Source organism: Pleurodeles waltl, chromosome 5, assembly GCF_031143425.1.
Source record: "Pleurodeles waltl isolate 20211129_DDA chromosome 5, aPleWal1.hap1.20221129, whole genome shotgun sequence".
NCBI classification, from domain to species: Eukaryota; Metazoa; Chordata; class Amphibia; order Caudata; family Salamandridae; genus Pleurodeles; species Pleurodeles waltl.
In genome coordinates this window covers 1730456340-1730476660 of record NC_090444.1, presented here as the reverse complement: position 1 = coordinate 1730476660, position 20321 = coordinate 1730456340, and the positions used below count along the sequence as shown (strand labels likewise).

Below are 20321 nucleotides of genomic sequence, written 5' to 3'. Positions count from 1 at the left end.
TGGATTGTCTCCGCATGAAATACTCATGGGCAGGGCTATGAGACTTCCTGCAGTTCCCGCAAACATGCTTTTGAATATTACAGATGATATGGTGTTAGACTACTGCAAAAGACTGGCTGACGTGGTTCGCTCTTTCTCTCACCAGGTGGAAGCAACCACCTTGCCACCGATCCAAGGTCCAGGACACGCACTGAAAGCAGGTGACTGGGTCGTGATAAAGAAGCACGTGAGAAAGTCGTGTCTGGAACCCCGTTGGAAAGGCCCTTTTCAAGTGATCCTGACGACAACTACCGCTGTGAAGTGTGCGGGGGTTCCCAACTGGATTCACGCCAGTCACACAAAGAAGGTGTTGTGTCCCACAGATGAGGAAGTTGAAGCGCTGAAACTACCAGTGCCTGACAAGACAGTGCCGAGTGCTGAGACAGAACAAAAGCGAACTGAAAGCGAACAGGCAGAAGCAGGAGAGAAAGAGATATTTTCTGACGACGAAGACACCAACTCACTTGGGGGAGACCAAGGAGAAAGTTCAGACAGCGACGAAGAAGCTGCAGGTGATAAAGAGCCTGAAGCAGCTGAGGGTAGCAAAAAGCCTGAAGCAGCTGAAGGTGACAAGGAGCCTGAAGCAGCTGAAAGTGATAAAGAGCCTGAAGAAAGTAACGGTGACGAAGGGCTCGAAAAAGGTGAAAAAGCAGGAGAGCCTGATCAGAGGAGGGCTTTCCCAGAAGCAGACGATACAGAAAAAGAAAAAGAGAACGTGATCGATTCCCCGGAAGAAGGGGACAAGGCAGAACAGAACGAAAAGGTTCAAGCTTCCACAGAAAAGATCGCAGGTCCATCAAATGGACATGGTGCAAAGAGAAGACTAAGTATCTCACCAATAAAAGAAAAGGGCAAAGAAAGTTTGAACGAAGGAGGAAGGCCGAAAGTGAAAGAGAAAAGAAAGGAAGTGACTGTTGTGGAACAATCGTCAAGTGAGGAAAAAGACTTGACAAAAGAGGAAAGTACCAGCGAGGCAGAGTCGAAAAGAGAAGCAAAATTGAAAAGAAAAAGGATACCAAACAGGAGATATTCCGGTCCTGAATGGGCATATGCAGTCAATGATGATTGGACAGACGAGTTTGTATCTCTAAGCATCGAGAACGAAGAAGAAGAAGAGATACCAATAGAAAAGAAAAGTTTCATAGACTCTGTCGATTGAAAGAGTAAATGATATTGCTTGCTACAATCTAACGTGAAAGAAACAACCAGCTGAGACATTGTTAAACTGGATGAGACATTTGCTAAACTGATAAAGACTGAGTTATTGCCGAATTGAGACAAATGCTGCTAACCGATAAGTGACTGGCCTTTTGAAGAAGACGGTGTGAACATTGCGCTTGTTCAGCTTTGTAACTGAATTGCTAAATAGTTTCATTTATAAGTGCTTCTAGCTCTCTGATTCTATACAGATCATGACTAGGTACGCTACGCAAAATAACAGAAAGAAATATTGTAAATACGTGTGTATAGGCTTGGTAATTACATGTATAATAATAATAATGGCAATTGTGATTGGAATGCATAGAAAGGGTGAAAGTGAGAATATCGAGGCTTCTACTATTGCTCCTGTTACTGTCACTGAACTAACACCATTGAAAAGACTAGCATTGGATGAGAGGCTCTTGCACGATAAGAAAGAGCTTTCGTATAATGTTTTCTATCGCTTACTAACAGAGTATGTTGAGATTATGGATGCGAAGGATTGTTATGTGTGTACACAGATACCGACATCAGTAAAGGAAGGGGTAACTTATCACCACATGCCTCTTACATATGGGATTACGTGTAGTATAGTAATGTCTAGGTTTTATGGTCAAACTAACATACAGTATTTTTACTCAAATTATGATGTTACCTTTGCTTATGTTCCTATAATAGCACAGCTTAGCCAGATTGCTAAAGATTGGGATGCTAAAATAATGAGGGAATTTTTCGAGCCAATGCAACCTTTTGAAACGGCTCATGCTCATAGGGAGAACCTTACTTGCTCAGTCTCTGCTGTAGAAATAAGCTTTTTAGATCGCACAGATGATAGAAGAGCACAGATGAAGGCGAAATTAGAAAAAGAGCTGCATAAGAGGACTTTAGTAGATAATTATGATTTTGCTGCTATAAAGACACAGGGGAAAATAGCTTTAGATGCTTGGCATGTAGGGAAATTTTGTATATATCGAGGAGAATCTTATTATGACAACATTTTTGTAGGAGCGAGTGAATGCAAACATACGTTTATTTTTAAGGCCAAATGGACATTCATGATGAACGGACTTGACCCTGTCATTCCAGGGGTATATTACATTTGTGGGCATAATGCTTATTATCGTCTTCCAAAGGGATGGTGGGGGAGATGTTATTTGGGTATAGTGTTCCCAAAGGTTTATCAACTGGATGACGTATCGATGATTCAAAAGACATCTGGATCCCATCGAATCCAGAAAAGAGAGACCGCAGCTGCTGCGGTAGGTGATATATTTGGAGCCATGATTCCTTCATTGGGAGTTGTGTTGAATTCCATCAAGATACGAAAGTTGTCTACTATAGTGGATAACATGTTGACAAAGTTTTCAGGTGCTATAATCCTGATAGATGCTGAGCTTGCAGCGGAAAGAGCTATGACTCTTCAAAATAGGCTTGCTTTAGACATTCTTTTAGCAAAGGATGGAGGCGTTTGCAAAATGATTGGTGCACGTCACTGTTGTACCTATATACCTGATAATAGTGTGAAGATTAAAACTATGCTTGCTAATCTAACAAAAGAAAGTGCAGACTTGAAGGAATTGAAAGAACCAGGAGTGTGGGAGAAGGTTGGAAAGGGACTTGCTTCAGTGGGACATTGGATTGGGGGAATTTGGAATGGAATATTATTGAAAATAATAGAAGGAATATTAATAGTAATAATTTGTGTATTTGGAATTTGGGGAATAAAAAGGGGAATAATAATGATTATGGAAAGAATTAAAAGAAGAAAAGAAGAGAAAATTATGAAAAGAATGGCAGAAGAATACAAAGCGCAAACTAGGGGTACTAAAAGGAAAAGGGAACTGACAGAATTTTAATGGAATAAAATTTGTGGGCGTGGTTTGGTGTGATGACAAGTAGTCATCAGAGGAGGGATTGATGATGCAGAAAATGAAGGTTTTGATTTATTAACGCTTAAACGTAGTGCTGAAATAATCATGTGTGACATTAACCGAACTAATAAAGATTGTACGGGGACAAAATGTGCCCTCAGAGTAGTTTGCCATCATTTATATGCGTGTTTTATATAACGTGGTATATTAGAATTGCACTAATCTGACATAATCATAAACGTGTGCTACGATTTGCTTGTTTGAAATGTTTTAGCTTAGCATTACTTTAGCGGAGGCTTTGGCCTAGTTGCCTGGTCTCACGGTTTAGATGCTCGTATTTTTCCACTGTGCTAATAAACGTGTATTTTTGCTTGAAGCTGTACTTTTCCACAGAAGCTGTTCACATGCTTATCTTAAAGTTAGTGCCAGCCTGGCATATTTTCTCTTTAATTCAAGGTCGACTTGCAGGTGCGGACAATGGAGGCTCTGAAAGTAAGCTAATTGGGAGACAATGTTGCAACTTGCGTACCCATCTCCAAGGATAATGTATGCTTAAGTAAAAGCTTGAGAACTGTCGTTTTTGATTGGTCAATTTGAAGCTAACCTATGAACCCTCCAATGGAGACCCTACTGGATTTGAACTGTTGTCTATAAAAAACCAGGTGCACAAGAAGAAGGTGGCCATTGCGTGCTATGATTGCCTTTGCGCGATTATCGGCCATTACCAGCTCGATACCCGCCATTTTGCAGACTTCGTAGCTATTATGGCCCACTTTGCTGCGACGCCATTTTGAGAGACTTTGATTCTTTCTCTAACGGGAGAGAAAGAGACTTTAAATGATTCTTGCCCTAGAGACTGTAACTTTGATCTGATCCCTTTGCATGAAGTAGTAGTTTACCTTGCCGCCGTGAGGCAATTGCCCCGTTCACCCCTGCCCCTTTGTCCCGTCCCATGCTGATCAAGAAACGGTACCCATGATGACCGAAGAACGGTACCTGTGAGACGAAGACTTCCTTGTATGCTGATCGTAATTGGTAAATATGAAAGGAAATTGTAAAATTGCATTGTGTTTCTTTTAGGTAACCAACTGCTGATTTTTGGTAAGATCCCTAGTTAGGAGTTTTCTAAATTAATGTTGCTAAATTGTTTTTGCATGAAGTCCCACATGCTGATGCTAATTCGAGGTTAGATGAGGATTCCATATGTCACACGATGCAATTTGAGATCTTGTTATGCTGACTAAATGTATGCCATTAGTTCATTACAGATTATCGTATTAGTGATTTGCATTGCCATTATCGAATGCCTTGTGATTCAAATGCTTCATAGATTACACTTGTTGTGACGCTATGGACAGCTATTAATGTTCATATATGTTTATCATTTGGTGTTGAGACACATTTACATTGTGCTAGCTTTGTTAATATAGGGAAATAAATTCACTAACTTTGCAATAAACTATTGTGGTTATTCCTGACTGAAAGGTCAGGGTTCGCCGAAATGTATTCTGGATTAATTGTAAAGTGTTATGTCGTTCAAGGGGTTGCTTATGTTCGTTATTGATTATTGATTTTGATGAGATTGATCGAATTAAGAGTACAGAGAGTTCCCACTTAGTCAAAAGATTCATCGGCCTAAAGAGCGTCCAAACGCAGGTAAATTATTACTACGGACCGCTCTATCACACCCCTTCCTATTTGCGAGTCGGAAATGCATTTTGCGAGTCGGATCCGACTCGCAAAATGCATTTCTGCATAGCAGAGAGGCTTTTGCGCCTCGCAAACGGCGTTTTTCGCCGTTTGCGAGGCGCAAACCCTTTGCTACATCTGGCCCCATGTCTCTTGAGATATAAAATCTGAAAATTTGTTACGAGCCCAACCATTCTGGTGTATCAGCTTTCGCAAATACGCCTGCTACATTCCAAAATATGACTCTGTAATTCATTTCATGTGACACACCCTTAAACATTGGATCTATAGTGGAGAATTAGCCAAGTTACTTAAAGGGGAATAGAAGTTTGGCAAGCAATGACAATCATTTAAACACTGCAAAGACCCAATGTCCTCCAGTGTTTCGTCATAGCCAGATACAGAGGCTGCAAGTGGATTAGCAATAAGTCAGTCTACACTACCTAAAGACGCTAACATAGGAAACTGAATATGAGTTGAAAAATCAGGCCGAAAGTCAGGAGCATCAAATGATAATCGTCTGGCAAATAGACTTAGGCAGCTGGATTTAGTCATAGGTTGATAAAAATAACCAACCGGTAAAACAGCTATTTCATTTGTAGACACAGAAAGAGAGCTTGCTTTACAGAGAAAAGTATCAACTAAATTCTGTGATTTAAAGAGACAGTCACCGGGTAACGTTTTAGCCAACCCACTTTACTCTTCTAACCATTTTGTTGTCAAAAAGGGCTGCCTATAAGCCTGTTTTGTGGTTCACCCCGTTGAAGGACTTGTTTCTCAAGTATTCCCAAGATTCACTGTCCACGATAGGTAAGGTTGGTATGTTGGCCAGAATTATAACAGAAGGTGTTGCTTCAGGAGGCAGATCCAGAAAGTCAGATTTCCTGCCCATGAGGCCGGTAGCCGACTCGTTATGAAGTTGCGTACTAGGAGGTAACAGAGGAGTTGTGTTATGGTTCTCGGTAGAAGTGAATGGCCACAGAGTTCTGTGAGGTTGGTTGGTTATCCGTGGTTTAAAGAGGGGCACTAGGTGCACCTTTGGTGTAAGGAGGGAAAGTGGCTGGACGAGGGGAAGCACCGTGCTAGCTTTAGGTAAATGGCAAGAGGTAACAGAGCTTGCTTTAAGATGCATTATATCTAAGCAACTAGTAGCCAGGCTCTCCACGTGTGTTAATCTGGTAGAAATGGTGTCTAATGTGTTCTTCACTAAAGTCACCAGTGCTTGGAATCATGCAAGCAATATCTGAAAATCGTCCGGGTTTACCCTAGAGGTTATAGTTGTAGACTTGGAACTGACTGGTTTTGCAGAGACCTTTGTGTTTATTACTATCCCTGTCAAAGAGTTGGTATCTAATACTTAAGGACGGACCACGTGTCTTCATATGCTCAGGAGTGGTTGTGAAGCAGGGGCAGACGGGGAGACTGAAGTCCTGGAAACTGAGATATCTTGAACACAGCCATTTATCATTTTTAATTCAACTCGCCTGGGAGACTTGTTAAAAACAGATACTTGAGTATGATCATTAGCAGACTCTGTTATATTTTGATTACCAATTGTTAGTCTTTCTTCCATGCTAGAAATGTATTTGTTGGTTGTTCCTATTGTGGCATTTATAAAGTTAATTATTGAAGTGCGAGGCTTGCCAGGAGACTTGGGTTTAGCCAGGTGGATAGATGTTTTCTCTTCCCATAGTATCTGTAAACGTGAACAGAGCCAAGGAAAATATCAAAGGAGAAAGCCAAGAGAGTAGGCCCAGTCCAGCTTTCTCCGGGCACTGATGGGCACAGACGGGCCTGCTCTTGGAGTGGGAGCACTCGAGCACTTATGAGCGCACTGTGGCCCCACGGGAAGCTGGGGTACGTAGCCCCACCCCAGCCGTGGCCTGAAATCAAAGTACAGCAGTGCAGGCAGAGAAATCCTTCCGCAATGAAAGCTGTGCAGCTGGAGAGCTCTAGGGCAGTGGTTCCCAACCTGTGGTCCGGGTACCCCTGGGGGACCACAAAGTCTCCTCAGGGGGTCCGCGGCTGTTTAGGAAATTTTATAATATTAACAGATTATGTCCCCAGCTTTCAGTAATGACTCACTGGGGGGTCCCCAGGTTCCAATAATGATTCACTGGGGGTCCCCGGGTTTCAGTACTGATAAAGTAGGGGTCCACAGAAGTCACAAGGTTGGGAACCAATGCCCTAGGCTTTATGGGCATGCTGTGGCTCCAGGGGAAGTTAGGCGACGTAATCCCACCCCAGCAGGGCCGGAAGGGAAAATCCATCATCAACCACACCGGAGCAGCGGGAGTGCTCGAGCGCGCTCTGGCCCCAAAGGAAGCTGGAGTATGTAGTCCCATCCCAGCCCTTAGCCGAAATTAAAGTAAAGCAGTGCTGGCAGATAAATCCGTCCGCTATGCAACCCTGTCTTGATAAAAAACATATTTGAAAGACCCTTGCAGAGTATCCAGGCCTCACGTAAAAGGAATCATTCCTTTCCTCAGAAACGGCAACATTTTGCAGCTAGGAATGCCACCATACACCCCACTGTACATGGTGGGTGGATTTCGACATTGTACGGAAATCTCATGGAAACCGACAGCAAGCGCAGTTCTTCTTCTTTCACCTGCAACCTAAAACGGAGCTAAAATATTTACTTTACACACATCAGATGATTACTTGGCCAGGGTATACTTGAGTATGGAGTGGATTATTTACTTTTTTGTAAGGTGCTACTGTGCCGATTTGTGATTAGTTTTACATAACTGATGGACTAAGCACAGGGCAGGGCACGGTTATCACGATGAACTAACAAAGTGTAAATAAATGTGCCACTGCTCCCTCTTGTGTGTGGTGCCCTGCTCCTCCTTGTTGTCTGCTTTGCTTCGCCCTCTTAGATTCTGTGGTGAAGTTAATACTGAATTCATCCACCCCACACTTGATAGCGCTAGCCATTTTGGTCATTTTGTAGAGTAAAGAGCTCTGATTCACAAATAATTTCCTGTGACTAATGTTCCAGTTTAAATCTAGAGCTCGGGCTTAAGCCGAGACTCCCAACAAAAGTAAGTCAAACCAACTAAAAGCAAACTGTTTGCAAGTAGGGACCCACATGCTCACCAAACGTCACGAATCTCCAGCGTGAGTGCAGCAAGGGCATAGTTCCAGAACAGGTGACAAACAGGGTTATTTTCTGATACACAGAAGAGGCACAATTTACGCAGCTGTACACGATTCAGTGAATATGGGATGATTCCCTTTACTACTGCAAAACTGCAAAGGTTAAAAAAAATCACCTCGTGAGGAAGGAGTGTGTAGAGGGCAAGAAGCACTACGTACTCAGCCCAGGGCTAACAAAACATAACCCCCCTCCAGCCCCCCCCGCCCCTGCAAAGGTTCTGTTGGGGGTCCCCTCCCCCCTGAACAGAGGTAGGGGCCTGCCGTCCTTGCACTGGGTACTGTGCTGAAGGGGCCCTCTGGAGCGCGCCACCACCACCCATAAGGCGCGGGGGCGTTTGTTAACGCCACTGACCGTGGGGCGGCCGAGGACATTACGATAAATAAATGTGTTGTAAACCACTCGCTAGCGAACCAGCACAGGGTGAAGCTTTATGCCGATGTCTGCCTGAAAGGGGCTTTCAGCCTTCTGCCTCCCATTTTTTAGATCTAATTTTGCTGCTGGCCAATAGCGCACACAAGTCTAGTTTGCTCCATTAATTTGCTCCCTAGTAAAAGCTGTATGTTGCATACAGGGTAGGGGCCAAAATAGAGTTGCTCCATTTCCTGTTACATATGCAGAAGAAACTGCAAAAACGCATAGCTCAGCGTTTGCACCTATATAAAACATTGATCTAATAAGTGCCCATTAGCAAGTTGATTTTTCAATGATGCCAGGAAATTTTGCAGTGGTTAGTGTAATTTTGCAAGGACCTTTGCACCGATTGATTAGTGCAAAAAATGACCTTTGCGCCAGCAAACCTTTACAAAAGTCAAGAAACTTGGCATCAGAGTGTGGTACCACAAATGCCATCTACGTAATCGTGGCCCCAGTGTTTCTACACTAGCATGGAAAAGATAGACATACTGGTTTTCTTTTATATTCTTCACTTTGGGAGGTGGGGAGAAGGCGAAAATTCCGATTAAGAATACTTGTTTCCCTGGGTACATGGTTCTCCCAAGAGTATTATTTCAACTCAAACACGCGCCTTTTATATAAGAGAAACACGCCAATTCTTTAAACAGAGCAGAAAAGTACGCACTGCGCTCACCTCGAACAAGGTTAGGTAAGGTCTCCTCAGGTTGAAGATGTGCAGGTTACCGATGAGCGGCAGTGGCCTCGGTCCGGGAGGAAAGTTGCTGTATTTGTCGCTCTTTCGTCCATTTATGACGTTTATTAGAAAAACGACAGTTAAAACACAGAGCAGCAATGCGACAATGGGATCTGTAAAATACATTTCCACGGGCATTCGCGCAACACAACCACCGCCGGTCAGGGAATCGCGGAGTACTAAAAAACAGGAACGCCTTCATAAGTTTTTTCACCGCCTGTTATGCAATTTAATATTGCTGCGTCCCTCTTTTTCTCCTCCTCCCAATATGTTATTCGTGTGCCGTAGCAGCCACCTGGTGTTAAAGGGGAGGAGTATTTCTTTACATATACAAAAACGAATGAATGAAAAAAAAAATGATGAAGGCAAGTTCATTTGGTTATTGGTACCCCATTAGCGAGAGGGTGTGACTTTAATAATCAGTATCTAAAAATGTAGGAGTTGGGTGTCTGCAGTAAGGAATCTCATCAAATCGGAGTAAACGGCTTCTGGCATAGAAACACACATCCAAAGCACAAGTGGAACTGGGAGCTGAAAAACAGAACTAAAAGCACCCGCAGAGCTTCAGAATAAAGACTTAGGGCCATTATGTCCTATGGGATTTAGATTTCGGCGGACGGGATATCCGTCACCGTTATGATGGAATAACCTGTCCACCGAGTTATAAATCAGACTCTTTACAGTTTGGTGAACGGATTACTCATTCACACATGTTAGGGATACCCCGTCTGCCATACTACAGCATCCATAGGAGATAATGGAATTGTAATACCGTGGAAGGGATATCCGTCACTTTTGTGACGGAGTAACACAATCCTAAGGGCCAGACGTACTAACATTAGGAATACTGATTTCCTAATTGCAATTCGCAAGTGACCCCTGACCTGATTCTAGGCCGGGTTTCACTCTTCACGCTCCGCAGCTCCTCCTGTCTGCCTCCGTGCCCCCGACCCCGCCCTCGCTACTGCTGCGAGTTCAAGGCCCTCCACCACACTCAGGCACCCGCCTGCGCCTCATCCCATGTCTAGTGGTTGCCGTAAGTATTGTGTGTCTGTCCTGTAATCTGTCTTTTGTCTTTTTCGTGCAGTTTTTCCTCTATTGTGCCTTTATTTGCTCCCTGCCTCTTCTCCCCTGTTCTGTGCCTTTTTCTTCGTTTATTGCCTCCCCGAGGCACACCCATGGACCCTTCTCCTGCTGGATGTGCAACTTCACCTGCACCCAAGCCACCAAGCACCACAATAGCTCCACCCACAACCACCTCATCTGCATCCTCCTCAGCACCCGCATCGTCAACAAGCATGCCGTCGAGCACTGGGACCTTCTCACCTCGACCTCCCCAGACATCGCCTTCCTCACGGAAACCTGGATGAACCCCTCCTCGGAACCCGACATCGCCATAACCATCCCGGAAGGCTACAAGATTACCCACAGAGACCGCACCAACAAACCGTGAGGAGGAATCGCCATAGTCCACAGGAGCACAATCAGGATATCAACCAACACCCACAACACCATTGATACCGCAGAACACTTGCACTTCCAGATTCACGTCAACGCCAACACCACCCTCAGAGGTACCCTTGTCTACAGACCCCCAGCCACCCAACCACAGTTCTGCGATGCCATCACCGACACAATCAGCGCCCACGCCCTCGCCTCTTCGGACTACATGCTCCTCGGAGACCTGAATTCTCACCTAGAGAACACCAACGATAGCAACTCGTCAGCCTTGATTGACAACCTCGCCAACGTCGCCAACCTCAATCTCAAACAACTCGTCACAATGCCCACCCACTCAGCTAGCCACACACTCAACCCCATCTTCTCCACCAGCAGCCACATCACCTTCACCCATACCACCGAACTCCACTGGCCCGACCACTGCGGTGTCCTCTTCACCTTCCAGAAACCTACTGCTCACAACCATCCGCAGCAGACCCCTCGCCGTAGATGGAACAAGATCTCGAAGAACCAGCTGATCTCCACCCTCGCCCATGCCCCGCCACCCAACACCAGTGACCCCAACACTGCCGTCCTCAACGTCAAACAATGGCTAGAAGACTGCGCCAACACCCTCGCTCCACTTAGGAAACCACCCAACACCCGCACCAGCACAAAAGCACTCTGGTTCACTGCCGACCTTCAGGCCTTCAAGCGGGAGTGCCAGAAAATCAATAAGATATGGCGCCACGAACAAACAGAGAGCAACCACGCCGCCCTCAAGACAGCCATCCGCAAGCACCTTCAGCTCATCCAGACTACCAAAAGATCATTCTACAAAGACCAAATCGACAACAACATGCACGACAGCAAAGAGCTCTTCAGCACCATCAAAGAACTCGCCAACTCCAAGTCCTGCTCCATCGACCCCCCCCTCGCAAGACCTCTGCGACTCCCTCGCCACCTTTTTTCACCGCAAGATCACAGACATCCACGGCAGCTTCGCCTCCCCGATCCCCACGACCAGCGCGGCCAACACTAACCCCAACGCACCCAACCACCCCAACCTCCTGAGCGCCTGGACCCACACCAACGACTAGGACACCACCAAGACCATGAGCACCATCCACTCCGGATCACCCATCGACCCCTGCCCTCACCATGTCTTCAACAAAGCCAGCCAAATCATCGCCCCCCCAACTCCGTTCTATCATCAACAGCTCCTTCGAGACCACCACCTTCCCGGAGAGCTGGAAACACGCTGAAGTCAACACCTTGCTCAAAACACCAAAGGCAGACCCTAAAGACCTCAAGAATTACCGGCCCATCTCCCTCCTCCCTTCCCAGCGAAGGTCATTGAGAAGATAGTCAACAGCCAACTATCCCGCTTCCTGGAGGACAACAGCTTGCTCGACATCCCCCAATCCGGCTTCCACAAGAACCACAGCACCGAGACCGCTCTCATTGCTGCAACCGACGACATCAGGATCATGCTCGACAAAGGTGAAACTGTGGCCCTCATCCTCCTTGACCTCTCGGCAGCCTTCAATGCTGTCTGTCACCACACACTCCACACATGCCTCCATAACGTCAGAATCCGTCACAAGGCTCTGGACTGGATCACATCCTTCCTCTCCGGCAGAACTCAGAGAGCCCACCTCCCTCCGTTCCTGTCAAAAGCCACCAAGACCATCTGCGAAGTCCCCCAAGGATCCTCTCTCAGCCCAACCCTTTTTAATGTCTACATGGCGGCGCTCGCCAACATCGTCCGATCCCACGGCCTCAACATTGTCTCCTACGCGGACAACACCCAACTGATCCTCTCACTCACTAAGGACCCCACCACCGCCAAAACCAATCTCCACAACGGACTTCATGCCATCGCCAACTGGATGGAGATAAGCCGCCTCAAACTGAACTCTGATAAGACGGAGATCCTCATCCTAGGCTCCAACCGATCAGCATGGGATGACTCCTGGTGGCCTGCCACACTAGGAGCTGCACCAACTCCCACCACCCACGCACGCAACCTCAGCTTCATAATGGACTCAGTGCTCACCATGACCCAGCAAGTCAACGCTATCTCATCCTCATGTTTCAACACCTTCCACATGCTTCGTAAGACCTTCAGATGGATCCCCATTGAAACCAGAAGAACGGTCACCCACTCCCTCGTCAGCAGCAGACTGGACTATGACAATACACTCTACGCGGGAACAACTGCCAAGCACCAGAGGAAACTTCAGCGCATTCAGAACGCCTCCGCATGCCTCATCCTCAGAGACCTTCACTGGCCCCCGTCAACAAGAGGATTATCTTCAAACTCCTGATCCACACACACAAGGTTCACCACGACACAGGCCCTGCCTACCTTAACGAGTGTCTCAGCTTCCACGTTCCCACCCTCCAGCTCCGCTCCACCAACCTCGCCTCGCAACCGTCCCCTGCATCCACCAGACCACAACCGGCGGCAGATCCTTCTCACACCTCGCTGCCAAAACCTGGAACTCCCTCCCCGTCAACCTATGTCTGACCCAGGACTTCCTGACCTTCAGGAAACATCTCAAGACCCTATTCGAGCAGTAGCAACCCTCCCCCCAGTGCCTTGAGACCCTACAGGGTGAGTAGCGTGCTTAACAAATGATTCGTTGATTCGCTGCGAATTGCAATTAGGAAATCAGTATTCCTAATGTATCATTAGCTATTCCTAGTAGGTTGCAAATAGAACTCATGAATATTAATTAGGTAGGTCAAAATTTGAGACCCATTAGAAACCGCAGGCATAACAGAGGTGGCCTGCTGCAGTCAGCAGACCACCATGTTTATGATTGCTTTTTAATAAAGCAATCTTTTTTTTTTTAAACATGTTTAAAAAAAAAAACAAAGCTTTGCAGTTTCGTTCTGTAAGAGTAGGCAGTGGCCCGTGGGACCACTGCCTGTTCTTAAAAATACATGTTTACTGTTAGACCTGTCAGCTCTTGGTGTGGTTTTCCCTGTCTTTTAGCTTCTGACCTCCTGTTATGATCCTGTGCTGAAATTTGTTTTTGCTGGCTTTAGGACTCTGGGCACTTTACCACTGCTAACCTCTGTCTAAATAGGATTGGTGATTGGTTTTCTCCAAGATTGGCATATATGATTTTTTAGTCAGGTGTGCTAGAGGCGCCCAGGGCCTGTAAATCAAATGTCACTATTGGGCCTGCAGCACTGATTATGGCACCCACATGGGTAGCCCTTTAAACATGTCTCAGACCTGCCACTCCGGTGTCTGTGTGTGCAGTTTTTTGCTGCCAGTTCGACCTGGCAAGTGCACCTACTTGCCAGGCCCAAACCTTCCCTTTTACTACATGTAAGTCACTGCTAAGGTAGGCCCAAGGCAGCCCCATGGGAAAGGTACATTGTATTTAAAAGGTATGACATGCACTGCTGTGTTTTTACATGCCCTGCTAGTGTTACACTGCCAATTTCGGTTTTCACGATTGCAAGGTCTATCTCTCCCATTGGTTAACATGGGGATTGCCTTGAAATATCTTTTAGGGGCAGGTTCCCATTTGGAGCAGATAGAGAGTATCGGGTCTCTGAGGTCACAGTATAAGATTTAGTAAAGTTAGTTTTTAGATTGTAAGTTTGAAAATGCCACTTTTAGAAAGTGGGCATTTCCTTGCTTAATCATTCTGTGCCTCTGCCTGGCTGTGGAATATACATCTGGGTCAGACTGACAGTTGGACTGTTTGTGAATTTACTCTAGACAGTCACACAAAGGGAGCTGAGATGTGTCCTGCATATCCTGATAGGTCTTCCTGGGCTAGAGTGGTATGGTGGGAGGAGCTAACACCTGCACCTGAATAGGGCTGTGCCTGCCCTTACACAATACAGTCCCCAACCCCCTACAGTGTGTCTGGGGCAAGGACAGGGGGAGACAGGCACTACAAAGGCTTTCCTTTGAAGTTTGCCTATTTCAAAGGCAGAAATGAGTAGAAGATTTGGACTGCTGACTCCACAACTTCAGAACACCTGTGGACTGAGGACATTCTGCCAAGGAGAAGAACTGGATGCTTGAGGAGGAATTGCCACTCTGCCTGTTGCTTTGCTGTGCTGGCCTGATGCTGCTACGCCTGCCGTGGGAGTGAAAGGACTGGACTTTGCTTTCTCCATCCTGCTTTCCAAAGTTCTCCAAGGTTCACCAAGGGCTTGAGCTGAGCTTGCCTCCTCTTGTGAAGTCTCAGGAACATCAAAGGCTTCATCTGCCAGTGCCTGGGCTCTTCTGCTGAGAGTCTGGATTTGTTAAGTGGTGCCAAATCCAATCCCTGGCCCCTTAGAAGTGGAAGCTGGTAACCTCCGGGGGAAAATCCACACACCACTGTGTGCGCATCAGAAAAATCGATGTAGCGCCTGTCCTGCAGCTAAACTTTGGATGCAGCGCCAGCCTCGTGTCTGGAGAATCGATTCAGTGCCTGTTCTCAATGCAGACCCTTTGCAAAGCGCGTCGGAATTTTTCATGCATGAACCTTGGGCGTCAAATCTTCAACATTGCAGCAAGGACCTGAGGCTGCATGTCTGGAAATCAAAGCATTGTTCTCCTGAGGGGGAAAGAATCGATGCGTCGCCTACCGGGAGGAGAAAGAATCAACACACGGGCTCACTTGCGATTAAGGAATTGACACATCGCTTGTTTTTCTGATGCATCGTTTCTCCTGCAGCTTTATTTTTGTCGCATACCAGGTACTTTGTGCTAAAACAACACATCCATCGATTCCTATAGATTATGACTCTTTTAGCTTTAAACATTGATATCTATGCTTGTTTATGTTGGATTTTTGCCGATTTGGACTTGTTTTACTCAGATAAATATTGGCTATTTTTCTAAGCTGGTGTTGAGTACTTTTGTGGTGTTTTCACTGTGTTTGTGTGTGTGTTTGTGTGTGTGTGTGTGTGTACAAATACATTTACACATTGCCTTTGAGATAAGCCTGACTGCTTTTGCCAAGCTACCAAGAGGGTGAGAAGGGATTATCTTAGTGACTAGACTAGAGTGATGGTCCCTACTTCGACAGGATGTACACTGACTGCCAACTAGAGACCCCATTTCTAACATTTCCCATTCTCAAAAGGGAAGGGGTCCCCTAGTGACTGGAAAAATGCTTTGTACATCTGGGCCAGAAAGAGAAGCAAATGCGCAATGACCCATTTGACTGCATTAGGCTGTATGTAGCTTCTAGCTACCTTGAATTCACAAGTATTGGCATAGCCAATTGTCTATCCTATGTAATGCACCTGCAAAGCTGTTGGCTTTGCTAGTGTTTGGCTGTAAAATATTGTTTAAAAAAGTACAAATAGAAAACATTTCAAAATACTGTAGAAAAAGTGAACACATATCTTATGGTATCTCAAAATATTTACCCTGAATGAAAGTGTTTAATCTTTATAAATGGCATGGCTTATTTTTCTTCAATTTTTAATTCAGGAAACTGACCAAAATGTAAAAAGAGTAAGGCAGTGCTCGAATGTAGCGAGAGATGCTTGCCAAGTTAGAAATGGGGTCTCTGGTTGAGTCAGTTGTACTCTGTCCAAGCAGGGACCCTCACTCTAGTCAGGGCAATGGAGATACACACTTAAGATAACCCCTGCTCACCCCCTTGGTAGCTTGGCACAAGCAGTCAGCCTTATTTCAAAGGCAATGTGTAAAGTATTTGTGCCAAAGCACACAGTAATACATTGAAAACACTAAAAAATGGACACCACACCAGTTTAGAAAAATAGGCAATATTTATCTAAATCAAACAAGACCAAAACAACAAAATCCAACATACACAAGTCAAGATATGAATTCTCAAAAGAATAAGAGTCTTACACCATAGAAAACAATGGAAACATTGTCGTCACACAAAGTACCTAGTTTGCATAGAAAATAAAGCTGCACGGGTGAGCGTGCGTCGAAAAAGTCAGCAATGTATCGATTTCGTACTCACAAGCGAGACCGTGCGTCATTTCTGCTCTAGTCAGGTAGGCACTGCATCGTTTTTCTCTCCCGAAAGAGAGAGATGCATCAATTTCCAGACAGGCACCTCGGATCCACGCAGACTTGTGTTGATTTTTGATACCCAGCAATAATGCATGAGAAATCCAGCCGCACGGTGTTGGAAAACCACGCTGCGTGGGGTTTGCGTTGTTATCAGCAGCCGCAAGCTGGTGTTTGCATTGTTTCTCCAGCCACGATGGGTCGATCTCCCAGCCGTGATGCAGGTGGAGCATCAATTTTTGCTGCAAAGTGGGTGTCACATCATTTTTTTAGCCGCCTTGCAGGTGGTGCATCAAAATTTTCCCTGCACAGCGTCCTGTGTGTGGATTTCAGTCCTTGTTCTATCAGCTTCACCTTTCAAGGGCCCAGGGACTGGATGGGGCACCACTTGGCAGGGCATGAGTCTCAGCAAAAAGTCCAGGTGCTGGCAGAAAAAGTCTTTGATGGCCCTGAGACTTCATAACAGGAGGCAAGCTCAATCCAAGTCCTTGGACATTCTTCACAAGCAGGAATATACCACAACGTCAGGACTTTGTCCTCTTTCAGGCAGAAGCAGCAACTGCAGGGCAACCCATAAAAGCACAGTCACAGGCAAAGGGGGAGTACTTCTCCTCCGGCTCTTCTTCTCTTCTCCTTGGCAGAGGTTCCTCTTAAATCCAGAAGTAATCTAAAAATCTAGGGTTTGGGGTCCTCTACTACTACCCCTTTCTGCCTTTGAAGTAGGCAATCTTCAAAGGAAAGTCTATGTTGTTCACAAGATCCTGCCTTGCCCAGGCTGGCTCCAGACTAACACCAGGGGGTTGAAGACTGAATTGTGTGAGGGCAGGCACAGCCCATTCAGATGTGAGTGACCACTCCTCCCTCCACTCTAGCTCAGATGGCCCATAAAGATGTGCAAATGACACCCCAGCTCCCTTTGTGTCACTCTCTAGAGGGGATTCACATACAGCCCAACTGTCAGTCTGACCCTGACAGGAAATACACAAGCAGGCAGAGTCACAGAATGGTTTAACCAAGAAAATGTCCACTTTCTAAAAGTGGCATTTAAAAAAAAAAAAAAAAAAAACTTTACCAAAAGATGTATTTTGAAATTGTGAGTTCAGAGACGCCGAATTCCACTTTACTGTCTGCTCTCAAAGGGAAACTACACTTAAAAGATATTTAAAGGCAGCCCCCTGTGTTAACCTATGAGAGAGATAGGCCTTGCAACAGTGAAAACCGAATTTGGCAGTATTTCACTGTTAGGACATGTAAAACATAGCAGTACATGCCCCACCTTTAACATACACTGCACCGTGCCCATGGGGCTACCTAGGGCCTAACTTAGGGGTGTCTTACATGTATAAAAAGGAAAGGTTTAGGCCTAGCAAGTGGGTACACTTGCCAGGTCGAATTGGCTCAGCTAAAGCAGTTTTGTAAAAATTTTGGTTGTCCCATTAAGAGCTCTTCCAAGAAGAATGAGCTGAAAAAGGCGCTGAGGGCCTGGGTGACAACCAGAAGCACTGGAGGGCACACTGAGGATGAGGAGGAGGATGAGGATGAGGAGGGAGAGCAATCAGTACATAATGGTATAGTGGGGGGACCTGTTATTCCCAGGGAAAGAGTCTCTAGGGCAAGTAGCAGTGTATCCTCCAAGGGTCTGACACCTGGAGAGTTACAGGACAGACAGGCAGAGAGGGAGTACCAATTGGAGCTGAAAAAGCTCAGTCTAGAGATGGAACAGAGAAGGCTGGCCATTGAGGAAAGGAAGTTAGCAATGGCTCATGAGCTCAGTTTAAAAGAGATAGATCAGAGGAGTCAGCCCAGTAGGGATGGTGGCAGCAATCCTACAGTGCAGCCTGAGAGAAGGGTACACATCCCAAAAGACCTTGTGAGGGATTATAAGAGGGAGGATGATATCTACTTGTGGTTCAAGGGTTATGAGTCAGCTCTCCAAATGAACCTGGTCGCTGAAGCTCATTGGGGGGCAGCCCTGTGGAAGCATTTTGAGGCAGAGGGGAGGGACACACTGACAGCCTTAGGGGATGCTCAGGATCTCACCTACCCTGTCATGAAGGAGGTCTTACTCACCAGGTATGGTCTCACCCCTGAGCAGTACAAGGAGAAGTTTAGATCCTACAAGAGAAAGGAATCCCAAACATGGTTGGAATGTGTTGATTCTTTTTGCAGGTCACTGGATGGTTGGGTGAAGGGCAGTAAGGTAAACACGTATGAGGGGCTTTACAATTTAATTGCTTGGGAGCACTTGTACAGTTTATGTTTTCCAGAGCTGCGCCAGCACCTCATTGACAGCAAGCTGACTGACCCCACGAAGCTTGCACAGGAAGCGGACCGCTGGGAGAGCACCAGGGTCCAAAAGAGGTATGGGGGAGACCACGCCAAGGGTGGGCAGGGTCCCTCTCAGAAGAAAGGGGGGGTAAGGGCAAACAGGGGGAGTTCTCTAAAGGGCCCCAAACTGATTCCCAGGGTAAGGATTCCCAACCCCCCAGTGAAAAGAAGCCGTGGTTGTCCAAAGGGAAGCCAGTGGCAGGTGGTCCCCCACGTAAGTGCTATGCATGTGACCAGGTGGGTCATGTGAGGGGGGACCCCAAATGCCCCAAAAGTACACCGGCACCCACTGGTGCACCGTCCCAGGGTTTGGCCAGTGTAGCGCTTGGGGAGAAGTTGGTTTCAGGTGGGTGGGAACCAGCAGAAATGACCCTTGTCTCACTAGGGGAGAGTGAGATGGTCCAGAGAAACCTAGTGCCTGATAACACTAAGAAGTACAGGCAATGGGTGACCATCAATGGACAGAGGGTGGAGGCTCTGAGAGACACAGGAGCCAGTGTGACTACAGTGAGGAGTCACCTGGTGTCTGAAGAGCAGATTGATCCCCGGGTACTTCACCAAGTAGTTGCGGTAGACAACTCAGAGCGCCTCTGCAGAGTGGCGCAGGTTCCCTTTGAATGGGGGGGGTCTCAGGTTCCTGGAAAGTAGCTGTGAGTCCAACCATGCCTGTTGATTGTTTGCTAGGTAACGACCTGGAGGATTCCCCTTGGTAGGAGGTGGAACACAGGTCTCACTTGGAGATGTTGGGTCTGCCTGGGTGGGTATGCGTATCCACCCGGTCTATGGCAGCCAATCAGGGTAGTCAAGAGCCCCTGAAGCCTGAAACAGTGGCCCAGGGGACTGCCAAGAAGAGGAAGGGCAGGGGGCATGGGAAACCAGCCCCAGAAGTTCCCACGGTCCGGGAGGAGGCAGAGCCTGAGGGTGATGCCCCGGAGCCTACAGGGGAACAGGTGGCTGAACTGGGGGAGATCCCTGAGCTGTCGCAGTGGCAGCAGGAAGGGGGACCCACCAGGGAAACATTCTGCACAGCGCAGAAGGAGTGCCCTACTCTTGAGGGGCTGCGGCAGCAGGCTGCAGCCCAGGCGGCTGGCGAGGCGCCAGGTACTCACCTGATTTATTGGGAGGCTAGCCTCCTGTACAGTGAGCCTAAGGTTCCTGAGCCTGGGTCAGCTCGTATGCTGGTGGTACCCCAGTGCTTCAGGGCCTTCCTACTGGGTTTGGCTCATGATGTGCCTTTGGCAGGACATCTAGGGCAGGACAAGACCTATAAGAGGCTTTTCTCCCACTTTTACTGGCCCTTGATGCACAAGCAGTCAGCTGCTTATTGTAGGTCTTGTCAGACTTGTCAGGCAAGTGGCAAGAGTGGGGGGAAATGCAAAGCTCCCCTCCAACCTTTACCTGTAGTCAGCACTCCCTTTGAAAGGGTAG

The 20321-nt window shown here is 46.7% G+C and overlaps 1 protein-coding gene across 2 annotated transcripts in view; it reads right to left on the bottom strand.

Moving 5' to 3' along the window:
* LOC138296716 (cytochrome P450 2K1-like) overlaps positions 1-9321 on the bottom strand; it is a 412132-nt gene extending 402811 nt beyond the window's left edge. The window contains exon 1 of one of the 2 annotated variants that reach the window (XM_069236117.1): positions 9050-9321. In XM_069236117.1, the coding sequence (XP_069092218.1) occupies positions 9050-9247 (198 nt within the window). In that variant the 5' untranslated portion in view covers positions 9248-9321. The remainder of the gene's footprint in view (positions 1-9049) is intronic. The other variant, XM_069236116.1, reaches the window with a different exon arrangement.
* Positions 9322-20321: the final 11000 nt, after the last annotated feature.